General features: G+C 37.9%; 1 protein-coding gene across 1 annotated transcript in view; it reads right to left on the bottom strand.

The window, feature by feature from the left end:
- Window positions 1-25,357, bottom strand: part of LOC149021442 (AP-1 complex subunit gamma-2-like) — a 33,855-nt gene extending 8,498 nt beyond the window's left edge. The window contains exons 1-12 of the mRNA XM_089149674.1: window positions 25,081-25,357; window positions 18,526-18,828; window positions 18,185-18,326; window positions 17,091-17,264; window positions 16,104-16,283; window positions 7,183-7,337; window positions 5,538-5,628; window positions 4,780-4,943; window positions 1,639-1,693; window positions 877-999; window positions 692-787; window positions 434-561 (exon numbers count right to left, since the gene is read on the bottom strand). Of these exons, the coding sequence (XP_089005800.1) occupies window positions 434-561; window positions 692-787; window positions 877-999; window positions 1,639-1,693; window positions 4,780-4,943; window positions 5,538-5,628; window positions 7,183-7,337; window positions 16,104-16,283; window positions 17,091-17,264; window positions 18,185-18,326; window positions 18,526-18,828; window positions 25,081-25,112 (1,643 nt within the window). The 5' untranslated portion in view covers window positions 25,113-25,357. The remainder of the gene's footprint in view (window positions 1-433; window positions 562-691; window positions 788-876; window positions 1,000-1,638; window positions 1,694-4,779; window positions 4,944-5,537; window positions 5,629-7,182; window positions 7,338-16,103; window positions 16,284-17,090; window positions 17,265-18,184; window positions 18,327-18,525; window positions 18,829-25,080) is intronic.
- Window positions 25,358-25,887: the final 530 nt, after the last annotated feature.

Genomic DNA, 25,887 nt, shown 5'->3' on the forward strand with positions numbered 1-25,887 from the left:
GATGTGAGGTATGCAATATAGCAAAACTAGGAAGGATAAAGTAAGTAATGATCATACAAGAGTCCACTCTGTAGTAGCTTTGAAACATGATAAGCCACAAAAACCAATTGAGGTCGCATGAAATGTTCAATCAAGGCCTTGGATTCTTCAGTACAGAGAAGTGATCTGATGCAAACTTGAATTAGCTAAAAGAGCCATGGGCAGAACAAGTAGTAGTGAGCAAAGACATGCACAGCTAAGGTATTGCATCAACTATCAAGTCAAGTAGAGCCGATTGGAAGGTAAGGATTGGATAAGGCTGAGTTGCTATGATACTTAATGAGAAAGAAAAAAACACTATTATCATTCAAATGCAATGAAGTAACTTTGTGATGGGTAAGATAGTAACTCAACCCATTCTTCAAGGAGTAATGTCAGTAAGAACACAACTTACTGTGAACAAGATGGGAAACGAGAGGAGAGCTTTAAAAGAGAAACTAAAGACATAGCTCGAGTCGTAGTATCTGACGTGTGACGCTTAATGGCAGTCTCCAAGACATCCACAGCATCAGATTCTGTTACCTGATACAGAAAACTCAGGTTGGTGGCACTCGCTTGCAGAGAAATCTTCATTAAGTAATTTTTTCAGGCCAGTGCTCCAACTTAGGCATAATGAGAAAATGAAACTACAGATAGAAATATATGCACTCACAGTTATTGGTTCCTCTATATTAAGCATCCCTACATTATTGACCAACATTTCGCCATATTCACCAATGCACCAGACAGCAACTCGAACAAGACTTTCCTGAGAATTGAGTACATCTTTTCAGAAACAAAAGTGTACATAACATGTAATCTCGATATGTAATATTGATGAATTCCAATGTTAACTACCTGTTCACCTGATGTTTGTACTGCCCGGTAAAGGGCCCTAACAGTATACCCATGGAGGTCAGGTGCATTGCTTATCACAACAATAAGGGCATGCCACACTTCATCCTTAACAAAATTTCCAGCCTGATAGCACAGAAGAAATTAGTACCGTCCCAAAACAAATATACAGTACACCATTTTCAAGAAAATCTGAATAAAATGCCTACACAATCACAAGTAGCTGCGGTCTGAAAAAATAAAATAATCACTGTGCTGGTGATAATTCTGGGTACAATTAGAACTACAGCCTAGTGCAATTTGTGCACTCAATCTTAAAGATCAAAGTGAAAAAACCACAACAGTTTTGCAACTATTTTTCCCTTCAATAAATATCAGGTTAGTTCAAATGGGTGAGAAAAAGCCAAGAAGAGCACTTAGTAACATAGTACTCAACAATACTAACAAATAACAGGAACTCTATTCATCCAAAATAACAAGAATTCTACTTGGAACAATGCCATAAGCCATACTGGAACTATATAAAAATAAAAAATTAAAAAAAATTAAAAAAATGGCTACTTGAGAAATGCTTCACTTCAAAGAGCAGGGCACCTAATAACGATCGACAAGAACTTTTTGTATGTATCTTCAGATTACATAAAGAGGAGAAAACCCATCTGATATGAAACAAAGCTAATCCAACATCTTCAAATATCCTAATAGGACATCCAATTGAACCTAAGATTATCTAAGGGGAAGCTTGATCCGTGATTTGGTGCCTACCTCAGAGAGAACTTTGAGCATCTGATCAATGTACCATTGTTTTTCTGGGGAAAACCTGTGGGAAAAAGAGAATGCGTGAGTAAGATATTGCATTTGAAAGATATCGCAAGTATAAATAAATAATGTGTTGCATGGATTTAGGTGCAGCAGTTGTGGCAAGAATGTAGTCAGATCTGCCCGACTGTTCATTCGTAGGGACTGTGACTTCCCTCTAAACGACGCATGCACTAGAGCAGCACTAGCAACGTGATAAGTCCATCATTGATGCAGATATACTGAGTTGGACCAATCCAAAACCAATCGAGTTTCCAAACCAAGATGAACCAGGTCCAGTTTGAGTCATGGGTCTAGTAGAACACTAGAAATTTATTTTATTTGGTAATAATATATTATTTAGTCAATTTCACTAAGTGGGATATGTGTTTCAGAGTTAAAGTTGGTTAGAAAACTTCACTGATTATATCCTTGTTAAAATTTGTTTCTAAGTTTACTAGGTTTTGTTTACTAGTTAGGTTTTCTTCTTCTAAATGGCAGGTATTAGAATGCAATTTCAAATCAAAAAATATGAATTGAGTTTACTGTTAGAAAACCTGGGTGGTCTGTCTGTGGCTGCCCCTCTTATGCAATTACTGTCCCACACCAAGCACGGCCTGCCTCAGGCCCTCATATTGGTTGGAATATGACACTATCATGAGCTGAGTCATGTATGGTAGTTTACAACAAGAAGGAAAACAAAAAGAAGAGTGCTTTGTAGAATTGTCTCACAAATGTCCTTAGTGTTGGAAAATAATTGGTTGCATATATGGGTATGTAGTTGATACAGCGGTTGTCCTTAAGAGCCTAAATAGTTTAGAGTTTATACTTCATTCTTACAGTTGTTGGGTTTTGTAGTATGTTTAGAAGACAATCCGTAACTTGTTTGAAAAGATTTCACTTATCTAGTAGCTTTAGCAATTCCCTTTATAGCCATTAGCAAGGAAACACATGCATTAGGAAGGTCAAGTATGGTTTACGAAAGTACGGTAAGCAATATATAGTGTTAACACTGAATGATTCAAGGTTATAGATTTGGAGAAAAGGCAAAGTACGGTAAGCAATAAATTTTAGTTCTGTATCCAGACCTTTAATCCCACCTGAATAAGATGAGTTGTGATCCAGTGTCAACAACTTAGGGATATAAATTCCCATTAGATATGGTTCCGGAAGAACTGGAATGGACCTGTGCAGCTATACATGGGACTGTTGTCTGTTTTTAAGGTTAGAAATTTGTAATTTTCTTTTTGTTGTTATTTTAGTTCTGATTATGCATACATAAGGTATAGGAGTATACTTTTATTCAGTTGAGTCCCAGATGGTTACTTCATTCAGCCCTAAAGTAGGACTAAGATTTCCCTTTTTTGGTTTTTAAAAAGGCAAAGTACTTCCATTGATGAAAGTCAGTTCGATTCTGGAAAATTGACAGAATTTTGTTTAACACTGCTGCCCCTCTAACATGTGATTCTACCAGAATAAAGGAGTTTGCTGACTATTAATCTTTACAAAACAGTTCTAGGATTTGAGTCGAAGAAAGCATATCTCCAGGCGATCAAAACCCCCATGGACTTCGATTCACATTCATTCCTACCTTCACTATGAGAGTCGACATCATGACAAGATCAGAGTAGCAGGAATTTTCTTTCAACCTAGACCTTCTTTTGGAGTGCAGCTTGTGAGGAACCAGAAGACTCTGAAATGGTGATTGTCTGTGTGGAATCAGTAGAGACTGGAGTAGCGATCCTATGCCGGAAATTTCAGGCTAATCCTACAGTAGAAGAGTTCTCTCAATCGAAGCTATGTGGATTTTCCTGTTTTCATATTCAGGATTTTGTGGTTGTTTGTCAAATCTTAAAGAAGGCATAGGACTTTCGAAAATTACAAGGACACAATTTTGTTAACACAGAACCCCCTTACTTTTATGATATTATTCTGTTTCTTCCACTTGCTGCCAGAATACCCTTTCCACCCACAAATTTGAATCCTTACTTTTGCTTGAAGTTCAGATAATTTACAACTCTGCCACTCCTTCACAACTTAGGGTGACCAATCTGCCCTTGTTCTTATAAACCTTTAAGAAATTATGTTTTGCCAGTTGTGCTTGTGAATTGAGTTCCCTAATACATGGGTAGGCCCATAACTCCATAAAAGAACATCATGGGTAACCCAACTCACCAAGTTGATTCACGAAGTAAAATTTAAAATTGCTTCTTGATTTCAATTCTTTCATACAGTAAAGATTAGAGGATTCACCCACCCCCAAAAAATAAAAAATAACAAAAAATCATTAGACAATTTTTGCAATCTTTCAGGAGTTATCTTAATCATTGGTGGTTGTAAGTTGTACCAGATCACAGTTAGCAAATAGCAGCAATCCCTCTAGTGAAATCGGATGTCTATTAAAATTCATCACACTTTTTCAGTGCTGCTGATTTTGTTGAAACTAAACTGTTCTTCCAAGTTCCAACCTTGTTTTGGAGCTAGATGTCATTTTCTTCAGTTTATTGTACAGACTTTATGTAATAAGTATGTAACCCATATACAGACACTAAGAACTAGAAGCTAACACAACACTTGGATAGTTAACTCATTCATAAATGCACTCATCAAATACATTGTTATTAATACCTAACTCACAAGCATGGTTCAAAAACTCAACAAAGTTTCAGTCATTTTAATGCGTCTAGGACAAGAGCGGAGATGAAAACCAAAACCGACACTAATTTGCCAAAATTTTACTCTTTTCTCGGTAAAAGATTTTACGCATTTCAGTCAACCAAAATGGCCTACCAAATAAGATTTCTAATTATGAACATAAGCCTGCTATATTAGTAGGCTAAAAAGATCTTAGAGAAGGCATCTCAACCACGGAGAACCTCATAACTGGGTTTATGAATTTCTGAAAATAACAATAATATCAAACCTCCCTGGTCGGATTTAATTTACCATTCATTTTGGTTCTCAATTTATTATCAGTTTCTGAAACAGGATATGGCAAGAAACCAAAAACCAAGTTTGCCATAAACATAATCTGCAATTCAAATCCAACAGCAAGGATTACTGTTTAAAGAACAAAATCATCAGAAACATATGACTTTTTTAACTTACTTTTCAACAATGGAACAAATTTTGTCAGTAAGATCTCCCTTGAATTCTTGATCACTTATTTCCAGATAATCAATAAGCTCTTTTGTCAAAGGCTTCACATTGCTTTCATTCACCAGTACAAAGATCAGTTCAAGTGCCCTCTTCCTAATGGAAGCGTCTGAGTCCTGTAAAGTCGCAATGTGTATGAGTCTGATGACTCGAAATCAATAATAAATGTGGCCATCTGTTATTATAAACTACCTAAAAGGAAAAGTGATGGAGTTCTTCTTCTGGAAGGTTGGGGGATGAGACGATGAAAAAATTGCATATGCAACCATTTCTTGCTAATTCCTACAAGAAAAAAGAAAAAGTGGCATACCCTTTTCTTGGTTTGTTTTTGGTCTTCTCTCCTTTTCTTTTCTTTTTCTTTTTTTTTTTTGGGGGGGGGGGGGTTTAAAAGGTTTGGGGATGGACCATGTCCCAGTAACTCACACTATATTAATGCATCCAATAGTCATAATAAAATTTACATCAAAGCTACCCAAGAAAAAAAAAATCAGATGGAACATTTGAAGTAACAGAATTTGTCTCATCAGATGGCTCAAGATATACAGACTGGCAAGATGGGATAGATGCAAGAATTCGAATGAAATGTTGTAATATGGGAAGCAAATTTAACCATATACAATGGAAGTACCAAAAATCAAATAGTACAGAGCGCTCAGAATTTTGACTTGTACTAACAATATAAGTGCTATCAAGCATAATGAGAGCAATACCTTTACACACTCCAAAATTGTAGCTCGATGTCTCTGCACTGCTTGAGCATCTACAGAAATAGCCTTCATAAGCATGTTCAATGCAACATATCTGAAAACAAACATGGGTTATGTAAAAAAAATTAACACAAGCACCCCCCATATTTTCATAAATTCCAAGTTAATCACAGGCCGATTTAGGAAAATGGCAACAATCAAGAGAACTTTGAAATGATGACTTGTGTCTCAAGAGAGAACAGCCATGTTCTATTTATAATAAGACAAAGAGAATAGTTAAGAGCAGGCCCCTATAACGATACCAAAAATTTACAAATATACCGAATAACCGATGGCTCACAATACAAGACTCTACTTCTTAGTTCAAAAATGTCACAGATACCTAACTTACACAAAGTAGAAGAATGATAAATACATAACCCCCAATAAAGAAGGGGAGGGGGGAAGGACCCTTACTGCTAAGCCCTTGGGAGAAACATTAGCCTACTAATCGCTAGACTAAACAAATGGAATACAGGCAACTCCTTGGCCATGCTTCTCCTATATGAGATGATGGACTATTTCTGCATGCTTTATCCAGTTATTGTCAATAAGGTTCTGAACAATGCTAATAGCAAACTTGCTATCACAGCAGAACCACATTGCAGAATTGGAGCTAGAACAGAGGTTATGTAGAAGAACCTTGAACCACAACAACTCACCTATATCTTATGCCATGGCACGTAACTCTATCTCGCAGTTATGAAGACCAACCAAAGTTGGTTTTTTATTGCTACACCGAAGTCACAAGATTTACACCAACAAAGGAACAATATTCAGCTGTAGACTTGCGGGCTGTTGGCATCTGAAGTGCCTGCCCAAGCAACATCTACGAGCCCTATACATAGGTGAATATGAGAGAAAGGAACCTCATTTCCTGTGGCTGACTTGAGGCATCTCAAATGCAATATGCATCATCTATATGAACGAACTGTGGATCATATATATACTAACTCACCAGACTCACAACACAAGCAGTGTCTCATCAAGCATGGGAAAGATGCACTGAACTTTAAACCATGTACTGTCAGCCTCCTTTACCTAGTCATTCCATATTTTTGTTCTTCATATGTGAGTTCCCCTCAAATAGAGTATCGATAAAGAAACACCCAAGCATCCTAGTCTCTAATAGATGATCTAAGGTGTAGTTCTTATAAGAAAGGAAGACTTCACTAGAAAGGTAAGCACAAGATTCACTCTGACTAGTTGTTGATTCTGAGATTCTTCCCAGGCTCTTTTATTTATGACCTGGTCAGTAAGTTGGTTTTTGGAGCTGCAGTTTATCAATTATGGTGGCAGCAAAACCTAAGGACCAGACTCATCCCCCTCTTTTGGACACCCCAAGGAACAGCCTCATTTTTGTTTCCGGATTTTCCTTCCTTCTTACAGCCTACTAGGTACTAGCTAAAGGCTGGTTCTCCCCCACCCTTCCCCCATTGTATGTTCTTTTCTCTTCCCCTTCAGGTTTTGGTAATGTTACTATGTTACTTTAATTCATCCAAAAAAAAAGTTTGAAAAGAATTTTGCAAAGTATGCCTTCTCACTAACAGAAATTATTAGGCAACAGCTGCAGTGATGCTCAAGATGAACTGTACCAAAGAGAACTAACCTGATATTGTTGTCGCGGTTTGACAAGAATCTTCCCAAAATGTTAATCGCAAGCACACGTAAGCCACTACTGTCCTCAATGCTCATAATGGTTTCAACACATTCATATAGAATGGCATTACCAGCATTTTTGTTTGACTCAGTTTTAGTTGCTACCTAAACAAGAAAGTCATGTCAGAAAATTAAAAACTAAAAGAAAATATCATACCAGTGTAACGTACACTTTTTAAGAACACATTCCAAGTCATAAAATGAACATTAAGAAAAAGGATAATGAAAGAAACACATATAAACAGAACTAAGTAAACATAAGGGAATAAAGGAGCAAAGAAATAAGGATTTGGAACAAGTAGCAGTTCGGTATATCTTATAACTTAGACTTTACCACTTGTCCAGGAAGAGCTGCCTGCTAAGTCAAACGATGATGGCCATGGCATTATGCAAACCCTATAGCTAATTAGGGTTTTCAGGCTCAATTCTCCAGTAGCTAAAGAGGTCTGATTAAGGTTTAGGTCGAGAGTACTGAAAATATCAAACTGAAGAAATCAATGAATATAAACTAAAAAGTGGGGGAGAGGGGGGAGAAGAAAAAAAAAAAAAATGGGGGGGGGAGAGGAAGGAGGGGAAGAAAAAAAAAAAAAAAAAATATTTTTATTTCACCGGGGGGGGGGGGGGGGGGGGGGGGGGGGAGGAGAGAAAAACGGGTTGGGGTTGTTGGTTCCACCCCCACAAAAAAAAAAAAAAAAAAAAAGGTTTCCCAGATAATAGGGGGGAGGGGGGGCCCGGGCTTTGTGTCGGCGTATTCCATTAAAGCTAGGAAAATTCTAAGAAAATATCAAACTGAAGAAATCAATGAATATAAACTAAAGTGTCAGAGATAGGACAGAAGGCTATAAATTAAGAGAATGATATAACCATTGAAGGAACTAGAAGACTAGGGGTAGACCTAAGATAACCTTAGGAGAAGTGGTGAGAAAGGATATGTATAGCTAGGCCTGTATCAAAACCGATGGAGGGCAAGAATCCAGAGACCCCATTTAGTTGGAAAAGGCTTTTGTTGTTGTTGTTGTTGTTGTGGCAGATTATGCCTCAAAAGGGGGGAAAAGTTAAAAACTTGCGACCCAGGGTGGGGGTGGTTGGAGATAAAACTTCAGCCAAGTGGTGATCTAAGACTAAGAGGGGCTTAACTGTGGCTGAAATCTCAGATATTTCTCTCGACCCCTTATGGAGGTGCAATAGGATAAATGTAAAAGCAATGACCAGAAACAAGTAAGGTCACAAAATAGGTAGGAACATGAGTGCACTGGAAAGATTTGAGTATGTTCTAGCATAGAATATTATAAGGTATTGGGTAAAGTTGTAGTTCTAACAGAGTGGGATTGAGAAAAATATGATGAGCTGCAAGTGGTTGAAATTGGGCTATGGCAGGGTATCTGCAGGCCAAGAAAAATTAACTGCAGATGGAATTGAAATATCAGCAGCAAGGAACTGGAATACCAACAAACCCCCCCCCCCCCCCCAAAAAAAGAAAAAAGGCAGCCTAGGGAATCCACCCAACACCCAACGGAGAACTTCAGTTCTCACACCAGTGAATCCACACTGAATAGATAACGTCAGCAATCTTTCAAACAATCAAAACTATGCTAAGAAATGAGGGAGTCCCTCCCTATTTATTGCATAGAAATCAGCTTTTTGTTGCCTAGACTCCAGGCATCAAGCTTTTTAAAAAGGTACAATTTTTGCAAGTAATTTAGGGTTAGAAACTAATCTAACAGACAAGGAATCAAACCTCTAGAATCTTATAAAAAATATATATAAAAATAGAAAGTTTCATATAACTCTAGGACATGAAGACTAGAATATAGAAAATAGGGACCCCTAGAAACTGCCTCCACTGAAAATAGAAACAATGTATACGAGATAAGACTGACTACCCCATCACATGGGCTTATGGAATTTGAGATTTAGATTCAATCAAGCCCAATTGATCAGATTTACATCCTGTGCCTGCATCAGACATTCTGTGTGCTTGAGATACTGAAAGAAATAAGAATGGAAAAGCTGAAAGAAAAAAGAAATCGTTCGCTACTATATCACCTAAAAGCTCAAATTATTAGGGAAGTGCAGGGTAAATGCATAAATTCAACACAACCCCCACACTTCCAGGGCAAGATCCAACGGTCCTTGAATGTAAAACTCATGCAGCATTTCTTCGAGTAGCAGTGAGAGAAGAAGACATGAAATACTTTCAATGCACTTCCCGACCTCCCTGCTTTGATACCATGTTAGACTGTTAGTAACCATTCCACGTAAAAGCTTGAACTATCAGGGAAGGGCAGCAAAAATGCATACATCAATAGGGAGAAAAAAGAACCAAAAGGCAGAGAGAAATATAAGAGGTCACAAGGGAGACCACATATCCTTCCTCGCTACTTCTCCTATTGTCATCTTAGGATTGCCCCTAGCCCTTTTACCTCCTTTGATCAAAATCATATAACATCTCCACTTAGGTCATATATCCATCCAATCTCTTCATGATGTCCTCATCCCTAACCGACACTTCATCATCACCCTTGATACACCTCACCTGATTCAAATCCTCACTCCTCTTTTAGCTCCTCTTATGGCTATTTCTTATATGTTGCCCTTTCCACTTCTTTAGAGTTTATGTTGGTATAGAGATCCTCATATTTCTTTACCCCACTACCAATAAAATCTTCCTAGCTTCATTTTGGCATCAAGATACCTCTTTTATCCTTATTTCCTTGTTTCAAACAAATCCTAACTACATTTTTCTGATCTTAATAGCTGCTTGGACCTCATCTTTCCACCACCAAGTCTCCCTTGGGGTTTGATGGCTACTCTTTGGTTCTTTGCATCCCCAAGCACATCTTTAATCCAAACCATCATCTCATGCCACATCAAATTGGTCTCCTTCAATGCCTTCTTTCATCGTACCACATCATCAATAAATGTCCTTAGCATCCCCTTTAATATTACCTTATCTCTAGGTGCATCGGTTCTCTCCTCCAGTGCTTATCGGCGTTGGTATCGAGGATTTTCTATGGTCAGGTCCCCCTCCCACTAGTCCGGCTAGCTAGTGAGCGGTTCTTTCGGGCGGGAAGCAGGCCGGACCCTACAGGCGGGCATCTCCTGGAATGCAGGCAAGATTGTTTGCCACCACTAATATAACTATATAAGTCAGGTTGTCAGGCTGTCCCAGTCATTATACAGCATTCAATTTGTCCTTTTTGTTAGGAAAAGATAAATTTGATTAGTACAAAGCCCCACTTTGTATGTAGGTCACCATGGATAGATCACATGCCACCACGGAGTTTGGGATTGAGGTCCACTCCTCATTCCTCTCCCCATCCCAAAACCCCCATGGACACCTCCAAAGGTGTCAGCCTCTAAAATCTCTCCCAGTGTGGCCATTCAGGTCAATTCCAAAGAATCAGTTCATCTTGGCCAAAACCCCAGAAAAAATCATCCAGATGCTAAGGCCTGAGAGAGAGTACCACATTATGCAAACCTGATTTTAGGGTGACAGTTTCTTGGAAGAATTGCCTGAAATTTAGGGTTGTCCAGAATGTTGGATAAGTTTGAAAAGCAAAAGAACGAGGATCTAATGGGTGGTTTCCCGTTTGGTAAAGGCTAATTATAGGTTCTATGAAAGAATTGCCTAAAATTTAGGGAATCTTGGATAAGTTTGAAAAGCAAAAGAATGAGGATCTAACGGGTGGTTCCTGGTTTGGTAAAGGCTAATTATAGGTTCTATGGGTTAAAGGACTTGGTTAACAAAGATTTAGAGAAAATTAGCGTTTTAACAAAACCCAAGATGGGATAGTTTACTTGGTAATAGGGTATTCAGACTTACTGTAGGTAAGATGGGAAGGGAAAAGGAAGCTTCTGGTTAGGTTTGGGGAGGTTTTAGGATAAATCTTTGGGTGAAACAATTGTAAAAAAGATTTTTAAGGTTTTGGGAATGGGTCTAGGATGGGGCTCGAAGATCTTGGGCAATCTTGAATCTTTCTTCTTTTTCTTTTCTTTTCTTTTCTTTTTCTTTCTTTTTTCTTGGTCTCAGATCTGCCACAAGTCAGTAGAGAAAGGGAGAGGGGACTCAAAGGGAATATAAAAGGGGGACGGAGGGTGCCGCAGGGTAGGGGAGAGGTGGGGGAGGGGCTGGGATAGATCGCAGAGGGTAATGGAAGGGTTTAAGGGGCTGTAGGGGTCGGGGGAATTGCTGCCAGAGGTGTGACAGCAAGGGGGAGGGGTTTAGGGCTTGTGCAGACAGGAGAGGGGCTGGGGGAAGGGTGCAATGGGTTTGGGAGGTGGGGGGTGGTCTGCTACTTACTTGGAAGCTGGTGTAGATTCTTGAAGATGTCAGAGACTGGAAGAAGAGTGCCAGAGCTGAAGTAAGGTACTGATCTTTGAAGAAGACTCAATTCTTGACTCAATAGTGGCCTCCTCAATAAGGCCACGATCCTTAACTCAGTCAACTCTTATTCAAATAATCAGACTTAAAGGACACGATGAAAGACTAGGCTCATTTATAGCCTACAAAAGACTGCAACCTAAGTGTGATTCCTTTATGATCTAGGATCTCACTCACAATTGATGTCAGCCCTCCAAATAAAGACATAAACATCTAATGGAATCTCTTTGAAAATAGATTCCTCCTAAGACACTAATACTCCAACAAAAGGAAAGGAACTCTTCTTAAAATAAAAGACAACAAGAATCCTCTAAAGAAAGGCTCCTAAGGACTCAAAAACTCATCTTTAACTCAAAGAAGACTTCTAACTAATTTAGGACTCTTTTGAAAATTGAAAGAGTATTTTATGTTTGACCCACTTAAAATCCCTTATGTGGGATAAATTACAAATCACCCACAATTCAACAGTTGGGTTTAGTGTCCAGTTAACTCCCAATATGAAATTACCAAAATACCCTTCCATGAAATTTAAACAGAAAAATTACTAAATTACCCTTGTATCTCATACCATACCCAAACCTTTGGTGGGTGAAGGGATTATTCTTCCTTCACCCTACATGAAACCACCCACCACCGCTTCATTGCTGGAAACCACCCTATCGGAAATTACCCAACGTCAAAAAATAAAAAATGAATAAATAAATAAAACATTACCACCAGGACACCTTAATATTAGCTCTGCTACAAGGGTATTAAGCACAGTCAAAACTCAAGATACTATCAGTTCTTTTCTTAAGAAAGGGGGAAAAGAAGGATTCTTCAAAACTTAAACCTCATTATGGAGAACTAGTCATCAATGTAGAGTGAAAGTTTTAGCTACAAACCTTGGAAATATAAACTGTGGTGTCAAACCATCAACTGGGAAATCAGAAGGGGTTCTTCTCTAAACCTCGATTCAGATAAGAGACAGATTCCAAGCTAGGGTCATCGGAGAAAACTCTTAAGTACAGAATTAAAACAAAGAGAAATTAAAATCAAAACAAATGGAGAGACTAGAAAAGACGCTGGATTATAGATTAGTAGACAGAGAGGAGTAGATAGAGATCAACAAACTCGAACTCAAAGAAAATTAAAATCAAGATAAGAGGTAAATTGGGATGCATTCTGGTAACGACTTACTAGCAGAGTACACAGAGATAAGGAAGAGATAAGAAGGTGGAAGTACTAGAAGAGACTCCTCTGCTACCAACTCGGTTTGCCATAAATAGTAATTCCAACAAGCAAGATGGAAGCAATTTCAAATTCAGTTATAGAGAATTTCTCAACCTCTGAGATGGTATCTCTGGAGAGTTGGATCTCAGGGGAAGGTGGGGCAGTGGTTTCCGATAAGGTGTAGGAAGAAGATGGGTGAAGAGGGAATCCTCACATCCACCTAAGGATTGGGTATGGTATGAGAAACAAGGGTACTTTAGTAATTCAACATTGGGAGAGTATTTTGGTCATTTCACATCAGGAGTCAACTGAGAACTGACCCCAACCATTAAGTTGTGGGTGATTTGTAATTTATCCCACTTAAGGGAGCCAACTAGAGTTTCGGCCCAATTTAAGAGGGTCAAATCATAAAAAAAAAAACTCAAAATGAAAACAGAAAATTCTGAAAATTAAATCTAGCAAGTATTTAGGGCTGGAATGGAACTCGTCCAACCCTAGGTGTGCCAATTTGGAGTGGCCTGGGGGCCCATTCCAGGGTTTTGGCCAGTGGGTGAACCCTTGTTCATCATCAAGCCATGACACAAGTGCAAGCTGATGGGGGTTGAAACAATTGATTGATATTGAACTTATAGTTGATTTTCCGATATAACTGAGATGCAATAATCAAACTGCTTTTATATTGCTTCAAAACTTGTGATGCATCAAAGAACAAAACATCAACATCAATTCACATTGTCTCTTATATTGTTTATTATTTCCCAATTGTCACTTAGTCATTACATATTTCCGAATGCAGTGGACCCTAAAATTAAGTGGAAACACCAAAAGTTACACAAACACATCAATTCTCAACGGCTCTTTTGGTATTACTTGCACAAGCAATCAATTAAAGTAATCCCGACTAATACAGCCACTAGTGTGACTTGAATGGACCCAAAACTAAGAAATCAGCTTGGATTTTAGGCTAACATTGGGCCTCGTTTCCAAAATTATATAATCAGTCCACTGATGTAATGCTACTGCATCACTCAAGCAGGTTCCCTATTTCATTCATTGATAGCCACTGCAAAATGGAAAAAGAATAATTAAATCAAGGGATGATTACTGTTACCCCCATGAACTTTACCACATTACTGATAAAAACCTGTAGTTTGCATATGTTTACTGTACCCCCCCCCCCCAACAATTTGTTAACAGGCATTTAACATGGCATCTATGCATTTCTCAGAATACCAAACCAGGTCTGAGCTCTATATTGTTACTATTATACCCTTGACTTAAGTTACTAATGTATCCACTTATATTATATGTTACTACAATTTTACCCTTAATATAAGTTACGTATCCCATGCCATTTTATTTCCCTAACCTTCCAAGTCCCCTCAGAGCTATAAATGAAATCAAACTGGCTGATTGTAAACCGGTGGAGACCATCACTGCTTCCTCCATCATCAAAGAGGAGAGAATGGAGTGAACCTCAGTATCTGGTTAGTTGAACAAACCCCGCTTACAAGATCACAACTCAACCTGCAGAACTCAGTAGAGATTTGCAACTGCTGATGGTTTCAACACAAGCCCGAGTTTCTATTGTTACGGGTCTTCTTAAGATTGATCAGGTTCAAGCTAGACTAAAATAGGGTAATACCATTTCTAGGTTTTTCCAAGAATTCAAGTCAGCCAAGAATAAAATAGGGTAATATTGTGTCTTGGTTCACTCATTTTTCTTGGCATCAGCACAATCTAGCTCTAATTTTCACGAAGGAGATCCTATGACTAGGGATGGAAAGAAATCATTAGCAAAGATCTTGTTCGATTTACTAAAGTTAGTTGATAGGCCTTCCACTACAGGATGAGAGCTCAAAGCAAAGCAAAGCCTGAGACTTCTAAGTTCTAGTATCACCTAGATTTCTAATAGAGAAATTGAGCAGCAAAACTGTAAGGCATTTCTGAATATAATAGGGTATAAAGGGAAAGGCATGAAAAACTAGAATCATTTCATCATAAAACACCTCTAAACTATGGCAGGATTCCGGAGAAAAGGTTTGTCCTTGGATTATAAGCAAACAAAACTGTGAGTAATTTTGCAGTTTGAGTGTAAGAGATAGAGAGAGGGGTAAGACTTAGAACAGGAAGAAAAGGAAAGTATAAACTATAAAGCCGTCAAGGAAAGCAGAGTGCCGATAATGGAGTCTAGGGAACAGATACACATTTGAAATCGGTAGAGTGCATAATAGACCATTTCTCCTCTTGTTCCCCTTGTTTTTTTCCATCTGGAACAATGACCCTTATTCAATCTAGATCTCTACCATTGCAGGAGTGTTTTCTTTCGTTTAGGGATGAAGATGGGTGAAGGGAGTGTGTTTTCACCCATCTCCTAAAACCACATGGGTTGTTATATCTGGGTCTTTTTTCTAATTAATTTAAAGGGTAATTTTGTTACTTGAAATTTTGGTAATTAGAGTACAGGGTATAATGGACCTTTTACATTAATCTCTGCCAGAAACCTAATGCTATTAGGCATGAGGAGCTAATAGTAATTTTAGGAAGTGTAGAGTTCAGTCGGTAAATAGTTAAGGGAGTAATTGTGAATTCCCTCAAATTAAATATTACCGGTCAACATGGTCACTGTATCAATCTCAATAAAGCACCTCAATCTTCAATGTCAAAATGAGCTCTATGTCCAGATTTCAATCTCTACCTTATACGTGTCTTATACAAGGGTGAAACAGAACAGGCTCTCTCTCCTAGTTCCTGTGCCAATAGTCTGGGTCCTGATCCAGGAATGCAATTTTTGAAAACTAAACAAAAGACAAGATGTTTACTAGGGAGCTAATCCATTAATCACAAACATGATTGTAATTGTTTTTAATTGTATGAATGTATTTCCCATGAGTTGAAGAGGAAAAGAAACAATATGGAATAAAAGTTGAAGAACAGAGCTCATATGGCCAACAACCTAAATGAAAGATGGTCCAACAAATGCATGAACTGCAATTAAACTGGAGTCATGAAACTCAACATTTCATTTACCATATGTTCAAAAGCATGACGATCTATTTATTTTAACAAAAAAAAAATCTCCACCGTGAAATTGTACGGATACATGAACAGTGAAAATCACCTGAAGTTCATGAGTAAACTGATCAAACAAATAGAAAGAATAGCAAAAACACAAATGTCCAACAGCTATATCAAAACCTCTAAGAAGTAGGTGGATTGCTAAGATTCAGACAAAATGTAACAGCGGAATATTAAAACCAAAGAGAGCAACTAACCTGAGCAAGAATGTCATTCATACAGTCACTAGCATCTGCATCTCCATGGCCCAACACCCGCAAGAGCCTAAGCAACCGGATATGAAGGAAAGGGTCTGTAATCCCGGACATGTCATACTCAGGTGAATAAGGACTATTGACGACATCCTTTAAAGCTTTAACCAAACCCTCCGTGCACCTCTACAATTAGTTGAGTTACATAATCACAGTTCAGCACCACATAGTAGAATGTGTAGACATATACCCAAACCATTGACGAGCAAGAACTTTACAAATCAGCAAGTACTTCACAAATTCATCTCTTCTCTTTATTTTGAGATTCAAAATGTGAAACTTATTCCGCCGTTCAACTTACTACAGAAATGCTTGCCAAAAGTAACTACCAAAATCAGCAGATGAACAGATTAATCCAGTTCAAGTAGGATTACTGTTCAGAAAAGTGAGATATAAATTGGCCATTTTTCATCTAAGCATCCACATTACCCCTTATCCAGGAGTTAATTATGCATGTGATCTAATTCAACATATACATTACAATTACACAAAAAGGCCCCTGCTAGTGAACTTTTTTTTTTTGGTAGTGAACTTTAAGACAAGCAAATCAGCAGAATCATCACAGTGTATCTCTGTTTGTGAAGAACTGGACATGCACCAAAGCTCAACTCATTCAATTGTGATGTAAAAACTGTCAAATATGTTAGACTATGGTTGCCAAGTCCAACACCCACCAAAAAAATAAACACCAGAAGATTGAATAATCCACAGAGTTGAAGGTTCAGCCAGGGCAATAATCCCTATAAGAATCTTTTCAACCAAAATTGCAGAAACTGACATCCAACTCAAGATCAGTGAGGACAATTATATATCCCTATAAAGATCCTTTGCAACCAAAATGGCAGAAACTGGTATTCAGCTCAATGTCTCCACAGGATTTGAGCCACTCCAATAAAATAACCCAAAAATAATATGGTCAACAATAGCAATTACCTTTCTAAAATAATCAAGGGCCTCTGCACTGACTTTGCATAGATCTGTACAAAGCTGAATTCCTGTTATCAAAACCCCATGGTGCTTTTCTTTGAGCAAGGCAGAAGCAGGACTAATAAAATTCTCTGCCAGATCCGGCACTTTCTTTATTATCCTTATAGAGCATAATGCAGCCTGCAACACAAGAAAACCAACTTCAAATTTCAAAATATGATGCTTCAACCAAACCAGGTCGAACAGGGCAGCAAAAATTTCCATCTATATCATGGCTGTCAAGGCGACGCCAGGTAGCCTCGACCCTAAAATGGGCCTAGGCGCCTAGGCAGACGCTTTGACAACCATGATCTATATTTATCAAAAAGATGAGTCCATTGCTTGGAAGAATGGTAAAAAGGAGCAATCTGCAAGGCAAATGATCGGGTTCAAGACAGAGCAGCCACTCAAAGAAAAAAATAAGTGCCAAAGGTTGAGATTGTCTCCAAAGTCACCACTCCCAAAGCCCCACGCGTGACCAATAGGCCACCTCTTAGGCTCTTATTATTTAAAAATAAGTCAAAACTTAAACTGAAAGTGTAGAAAGTTTGGGGTAAAAAGAGCAATCAGAAAACAGTTGACAGAGAGGCAGAACAGATCAGCAATGTGGAACCAAAAATTCAGAGATGCCTAAGTTGAGTTCAACCTAACCAAAGCTGCAAAAGACGACAGCTAGAATGGTATGTGAACTTTCCACAGAGAACTTCTAGATGGAATAAATTTTCAGAATGTGACATGAAATACAAAGGCTAAGAAATGGAACACCATACCAAATATTAAAAAGAAAACTGAAAACGGAAGTCAATTTAAAACTCATTTCTATTGTAGCAGTATACAAAATGGATGCTGATCCTTGAGAGGCTCCAAGAAGACTATCTTCGTACCAAAACAGAAACCCAATATAGGAAACCATGCCCTTCAACCTAGTTCATCAAGATGCTATTCATTTAGACCATATCACAGTCCAACAGAATGGTCTTGAGTTCCATATGTGTACTTTTGGAACCTATTGGTATTATAGCTGATGATAAAAGAAGGCAGTTTGAGCAGAGAAAAAATACTTTTTTCCGAATGTTTGGATCTCGAAAGTTGAGCAACCTCTCCACTTCAGGTGCAAGATCACGAGCCATTTCTGCTGAACAAATATTCCCCAAAGCACAAAGAGCAAGACCCACAATGTATTGATTCGTGTGGTTAAGATCTCTGGGCATGAGTTAAGGATTCTGCATTATAGACGACAGAAAAACATAGCTTCTAGATACTACATTATAGGCGACAGAAAAAAGTAACTTCTAGTTAAATACAAACTATTCATCATGATTAGAGTTCTATTAACTTCTTCCCTCTCTTATTTATTTTGTTGAAAAGGCTGGATAAGAAGACGTCCAAAATCCCAGGATACTGCTTTAGAGAGTTTGTAACTAGCATAAGGACTTCTTGTCTTTCATCAAGAAGCAACATAAGACCAAGATATCCTATTCTCTTCTCTGGAAATCCAGCAGATGCTATTGCCTTTAGGCACTCCATTTGGCCAAAATGTGTTGGGTAACCAAGCATGTGAATGAACATGAGTTTTGCCAGATTACGGTGCCGATAATCTTGGTCATTTTCACTAATTGCAGCACGAATGGCAGCACACTCTTTCCTTACAACAGCACGTTCTTCTGCAGCAGTTTTGCAAGCGCGTATAGCTCGAATCATATCCCTGCAATGAAAATTAGGTACACATCACATAAATGATATTTTAAGTTGTGGAGTAAGGTCTGTCTGGCCAAAGTAAGAGGTAGCAAACATCAAGGTAATACAAAACCAGTTTCAAAATGAATAAGCCCACCACATAGAAAAATCTGAAAAGTATGTGCTTTAGCACTAAATATCAACCCCTTTATTGTCGCCCAGATTTTGTTGTTTCTAATTTTCTAAGATCAAGAACTCGTGAGATCTTGATAACTCACTATTTCACAGACATATTAGGGTCAAAATTGTTGGTTGGTTTAATTATAAGTTTTGGTTCAAATTATTATTATTCACTTGGTTAGTGAGGGTAATTATGTAACTTTGTATATTTCACATTATCAAAAAATAGGATGCTTAGGGGTCACATTGATTACCTAAGGATTCAATTATTTCCACATGGCATCAGAGCCAAGTTAAATTAAAATAAAAAAAACCAAGGTATTTTTTTCTTTTTCTTTTTCCTTCTTTCTTTCTTCCACCTCTTTCTTCCACAATTTTTTCTTTTTTTTCTTTTCTCTTCTTTCTTCCGCCATAGCCAGCATTGTCTACTCTTCTTCTCCTTTGTTTCTTCTTCTTCCTCTTGTGTTCTACAACAACAAGAACAAATTCTATTTTTTTCTGCTTCTCTCTTTCTTCTTCTTTTTTTTTTTTTTTTTTCTTCCGCCTATATTTTTCTATTTTTTTCTGTTTCCACCATAGCCAGCATTGTCTCCTCTTCTTCTCCTTTGCTTCTTCTTCTTCCTCTTGTACTCAACATCCTATAGCTAAATATGTTTTCTATGATTCTTTGTCTGACTCCTACCAAGCTTTCATATCTTCTTTATCTACTACATCTGTTCCAAAGACTTGGCAGGAAGCTTATGCTAATAAAAATTGGAAGGCAGCAATGGTAGAGGAAATGCAGGCTATGAAGAAGAATGGTACTTGGGAGTTGGTTACTCTTCCTCCACGGAAACAACCGGTAGGTCGTAGGTGGGTGTTTGTGGTAAAACAAAACATGGATGGTTCAATCAACCAATTGAAGGCTAGATTGGTTGCAAAAGGGTTCACTCAGACTTATGGAATTGATTATCAAGAGACCTTTGCTCCCGTTGCAAAATTGAATACAGTTAGGGTCTTGTTATCAGTAGTTGTGAATCAAGATTTGGATTTACATCAATTAGATGTAAAGAATGCATTTTTGCATGGAGAATTGAAAGAAGAGGTCTACATGGAAATCCCACAATGATTTTCTGACAGCAAGACAAAAGGGAAGGTTTGTTGGTTGAAGCAATCAATTTATGGGTTGAAGCAATCTCCCCAGTGTTGGTTTGGATGCCTCCAAAAAGCTGTGACATCAATAGCAAAGTAATGTTGATCATACTCTCTATATGAAAAGGTCAGGAACTCACATCACGCTTCTTATAGTCTATGTAGATGACATTGTCATCATTGGGAATGATGGGGCAAAAATACAAAAGCTGAAGAGCTTCCTCGGCAAGGAATTTGAGGTTAAAGATCTAGGGAAACTCACGTATTTCATGGGAATTGAGGTCGCTAGATCAGAAAAAGGCATCTATTTGTCCCAACGCAAGTATATCCTAGACTTACTTTCGGAAGTGGGAATGTTGGGACGTAAAGCCATGGATACCCCAATTGAAGCATGCATTAAGCCTAAAGAAAAAGAGGGTGTACAGTAGATAAAGGGAGATATCAGAGGTTGGTTGGAAAACTGATTTATTTGTCTCACACCAGACCTGACATTGCTTTCTCAGTAAGTCTAGTGAGCCAGTATATGCATGACCCATATTCTACTCATATGGATGTTGTTATTAGAATACTTCAGTATTTGAAATCCACACCAGGAAAGGAATACTTTTGTCACCCTCAGATAATTTGAAAGTGGAAGCTCATACAGATGCTGATTGGGCTAGTTCACCTGACAGAAAATCAATATCAGGATACTATACATTTGTTAGGGGCAATCTAGTAACCTGGAGAAGCAAGAAGCAAAATGTGGTGTCATTGTCTAGTACAAAGACCGAGTATAGATCCATGGTTCGAGGAGTATGTGAACTTTTATGGCTGAAGGGTCTATTAGAAGATATTGGGTTTCCGATTACAAGTCCCATGATGTTATATTGTGACAACAAGGCTGCCATCAGTATAGCCAATAATCTAGTACAACATGATCGTACAAAAGATATTGAGATAGATAGATTTTTTGTCAAAGGAAAGTTGGAACAAAGGCTGATATGCATGCCTTTTGTGAGATCTAGAGATCAAGTAGCTGACATCTTTATTAAAGGACTGAAGGAAGGAGATTTCTACTCTATTTTGAGCAAGTTGGGCATGATTAACATCTATGCCTCAACTTGAGGGGGAGTGTTGGTTAGTTCGGTTTATTTGTGAGTTGGTTTAATTGTAAGTTGTGGTTCAAGTTATTATTATTCAGTTGGTTAGTGAGGGTAATTATGTAACTTCGTATATTTCACATTATTATCAATAGAATGCTTAGGGGTCACATTGATTACCTAAGGATTCAATTATTTCCACATAAAAAAGCTATGCCAATTTGTGAGATATTTCAGTCAACTCTAGATCCTAAGTGATCTCAGTTCATCAAGATTTCAAACCAACTTGACATAGAAAAGCACCCATAACTCAATTGAGCTGAGATGTCTCACTTCAACTCAATTGAGTTCCTGGATTTTGCTTCTTCAAGCTGAGTTCTTCAAGTTTTTGGTGCATACGTAAAATTTCAGAGTGATGTCCTCAGTACTTACAAGTTTACTAATTTGTTATATTTGAACTAAGGGCAGATCCAAGATTCAACATGTGGGAGGAGGGGTCCATAATGACCTTTCTACCCATTGCGTATAAAAAATTTCTCCAATATGGAGGGGACAAGTGCTGATATTTCACACTGGAAGACGGCCAAAAATCAAAGTGCCCAAAATAGGCTTTTCTAAAGAAATTTCAAATTTTAGAAAACCAACGGGAACTCCACCGATGATTTGAACATCTTTATTATTTATTTAAGTTGTTTTGCATGAAATGTATGATTTGATTACTTTTTATAAGTAAATTATGCTAAAAAGGGTATTCAATACTTTTAGTTCATCGTGGCAGTTGTAACCTGTGGTATGAAATAAAATTCAATTTAGGTTTATCTTTTCATAAATTTGATAATGCAACTGTGTTAAAAACTAGTGGTGTCATTTTTTTAACAGGAACTGGAATGGCCCCCAATAACTCATTGGGAAGTATCAGGTCCTAGTGATTTGTTAATGGGTCAGATCTGGTCCGAGTGATCTGAACCGGTGAAACAGGTAGAACCCGGTATGTGCAAGAATTCAAGGAAATCTGCACTCCTTAAATATAAATAGCAGAGTAAATGGTGCCCAATGAGAAGTTTAAAACAAGCTTAAACAGTCAACTGTCAGCCCAGAAGAAAAACCAGAAATTAGGACTGAAATAGAAAACCAGTTCTGAGGACTCCATCGTAATGGTGACAAGATCTGATTTTAGAACATAAATCAAATAAATGCTGAGGTCAATTAGAAAAGCTTAAATCACATTCCAAATTTAAAGTGATAAGAAAATTATAAGAAAATTATAAATCCTACTGGCAGCAGGATTCTTAGTTAATAGCCCAGCCGACTGTTGATCCTTATATCAACAAGAAGAAAACTGCAATAGAAACTGGAAATATAAAGATGCAATGGCCCTTCAAGTTTCAAATGATCAAAATCAGTTTAAAAAGCATGTACACAAGAATTTGAACATGTTCAACAGAGTGTTGTTTGAGGTGAAGTAGGAGATACTCCGATCCATACCAAGCTCAAAGAAATTGATTGCGATGATATAATCATGCTCAGAGGATGCCTGGGGATGCCCCACCAAGGAGGAGTGATATGATTGAAGGAGCTTAAAGAGCGAGGATCAGACCTAAAATCAACACAGGAGAAGACATGAAGAAGGACATGTAGTCTAGGTCATGTTTCAAGTATGAATAGAGCCTGTTGGAGGACCAGGACCAATCTTGAAGATCCTATTTAACTGAGGTTCTACTGACTCACTGAGCTGTGCTCTTTCCTTTTCACTTTCTTTTTATTTTCCATTTTTCATCTGTCATTTTCCTTCTTTTCATTTCTCATCTCATCTCATCTCCTACCCCTCTTTTTCCATTTCTTTCATCCCCCTTTTCTAACCCCCATCTTCCCTACCTTATGTTGCTTGGATCCATTTAGCCATCCACACGAAGTTGGGATAAAACTATGGCTATTGTACACAAGAATAGGACTTGACTATTAACTTGATTCAGGAATTGAGCAAAGGAGGAAACAATTGGAAGAGGAAGAACAAAAAGAAGGATATGACCAGGCTTCTCACCTACCCTTTTTGGAGTCCCACCAGAAGTTTTGGGCATCTCACCAATGGTACAGCTGAATCTCATAGCCAAAATTGAGTCACCCAGAGTAGAGCAGCAGACAGACACCTTCTTATTAGGTAAAACCATGCACAAGGGCAGTAGCTCACACAAGCTTTATAAAAAACAACAAAAAGTAAACCATACTGGCATTAGAAACTAGCAGCCAGGAGGAGAATGATTTTAACCCAGAATGGCCTGGAAAAAAAGGGCAAACCCAGCACCAAAGGCTTTTGCACAAAGAGAGGGCGGGTCACTTTTCCTATGCAGCCATGCCCCCAGCAGGGTGGGCCTTTGCACAATGGTCGGAACTACTAAAATGGATTCGAAGTTATACAGAATACTCCAGCATTACAAGGAACTACTAAAAACCTTACTTTGGCTATGGAAGAACTAGAAAACACCCAGCTTTAAGGCTTAGATGAATAAAAATGGTTCAAAGTGACTTAAAACAGAACCACATTGCTGAGTTGAGCTGAGTTCCAACTGCATCAGCAAGTTTCTCCTACTTTGGTACTTCTTAGAGTATCCACCCTGAGGCTTTTGAGGCTGATTTGCATCGTATCCCTCCACTATCATAAACTTCAAGTGACATCCAAGGTTCCCACTGAAGATTTTAGTTCCTGTCCCTACAATAAACAGTACAAAACTAGCAGATATAGACACTAAAACCTACTGGAAAATCTGATAGTTATCAGCCACCAGACTTGATCAAATTGTCTTTGAGGTAATGATTCTACTGCCAGATATCTTGAAGCCTTTAATTAAGTCGTTACAGGTTTAATTAACTCCATTAGCTAAGTTTCCAATGCAAGGTTTTGATTAATCAAAAAGCATCTTGCCACTTGTCAACTGTGGCCTCCCAACCTACATCATACTGGCAGTACAACATTTCTTTTTTCTTTTCTCTTCTTTTTTTTTTTTTTTTTTTTTTTTTTTTGGGGGGGGGGGGGGATGTTAAGCTGTAAAGCATTTCTTCATAATATTTTTTTTTTACATTCTGAAATTGAAGAAGGTTCTTCTTATTTGATAGTGCATTATATTCCATAATAACCAAATTTCAGTGCAAGCTTGTCTCTGTGGGCTGGATAAAGGTTCCCATTTTTTGATAAAAACCTTAGGGGGCAAGAGTCTTAAGGCTGCAGGATCTGCCTCAGGTTATTCCACTATGATAAAAATAGGTCCCATCACATAATCTTGAGTTATCCTAGTGTAATGAATATGAATAGCTACTGAATTTAGGCGATCATAAAATTAAGGATAGAGGGATTAAAGAAGGATTGCGTGATGCAGATCAAAGTTCCACGTGTAGCCGCAGGAACAAGCCCCAAAACCAGCCCAGCAAGATTGTGGATATGCGACTGTTGTATGAGGCAGCCTGATCTGATGATGGAGGGAGCTTTTGTTGGTTTTTGATGAAGCATCTCATAAGGCAGCCCTAGAAAAAAAAAACCTGAAGTTCTCCCGTGGAGTAAAGAATTTTACAGCATTATAATTGAAAAGCTAATCAACTTACTTATTAAGGAAGGAAACATTTCCGTTTCAATTCCATGAAGACACAGGCCGACTAACAAAATCTTTTTTTCATGTCTTCTTTGAATTTGAAAATTCGTCAATCAAAACAATTGTATCAATTCCAACTCCATGAGCACGTCTTTCACGGTCATTTCAAAGCCTAAACTAGATCAAGTATTTCTAATACCGTAACTCAACACAGGATAAAAACACCTAGCCAACAGGGTTTTAATTTAGAAACTGAATTATCGAAAACAAGATGTTGTAATCAGGAAAATACAAGTGAGATCGTACCTTAACCGCGTTCCTGATGAAAACGGATTCATGATTGGGTCCGTTGTGAAGCGTTTGGTGAGCTCGATCCGAAGCAAATCAGAGCAGAGAAGAACGATCGATCCCAATGGAAACCCAAGTATACACAGGTACAGACGGAGAAGTTGAGAAACCCAGATCCGGCCGAACAAAATAAGGGATCTAAATAAGATACAAGGAAGATGACAGATAGAAATGTAGCGGAATTTGGATCTGTCAGACGAAGAGAGAGAGAGAGGAAGAAAGACTATAGACTAGTGTTTATGTGGGTTTGTAACTTTTGTATTTCACATTCTCACTTTTTTTTTTTAACGAACGTTTTTTTCTTTCTTTCATTTGTTTTGGTAGAAAATACGAACGTATCAAGAGCCCAGATAACAGTAGAAATCCACTCTACTACATTTATACGCTAAGTCCCCTCTGAAATGACCATACGGACTTTCACTAACATTTTTCAATCTCTGTTACTTCACGTTGCCCCCAAAAATAAAAAATAATTAATTTACTTATTCACTTCCAAAATAAAATTTTATTTTTAAGCTAAAAATTACAAAATGCGCCTATTTTTTCACCTCCAAAAAAAAAAATTAAATATTTTCACCTCTAATTATAATCAATAAAAGATGATGAGGGTTTTGTGTTTGTGTGTGTGTGAGTGTGTGTTTTTCCTTGTTTTTTTTTTTTTGGGGTTGGGGGTGGTGAGGACTTACCACTTAATAGCAATATATTTTGTATTTGAATAACGTTAATGTTTGTGATGTCAATATTTGTATTTTTAATAAAAGAAAT

The sequence above is a fragment of the Hakea prostrata genome, chromosome 3, assembly GCF_041222555.1.
Source record: "Hakea prostrata isolate BN-2017 chromosome 3, UWA_Hpros_2, whole genome shotgun sequence".
NCBI lineage: Eukaryota > Viridiplantae > Streptophyta > Magnoliopsida > Proteales > Proteaceae > Hakea > Hakea prostrata.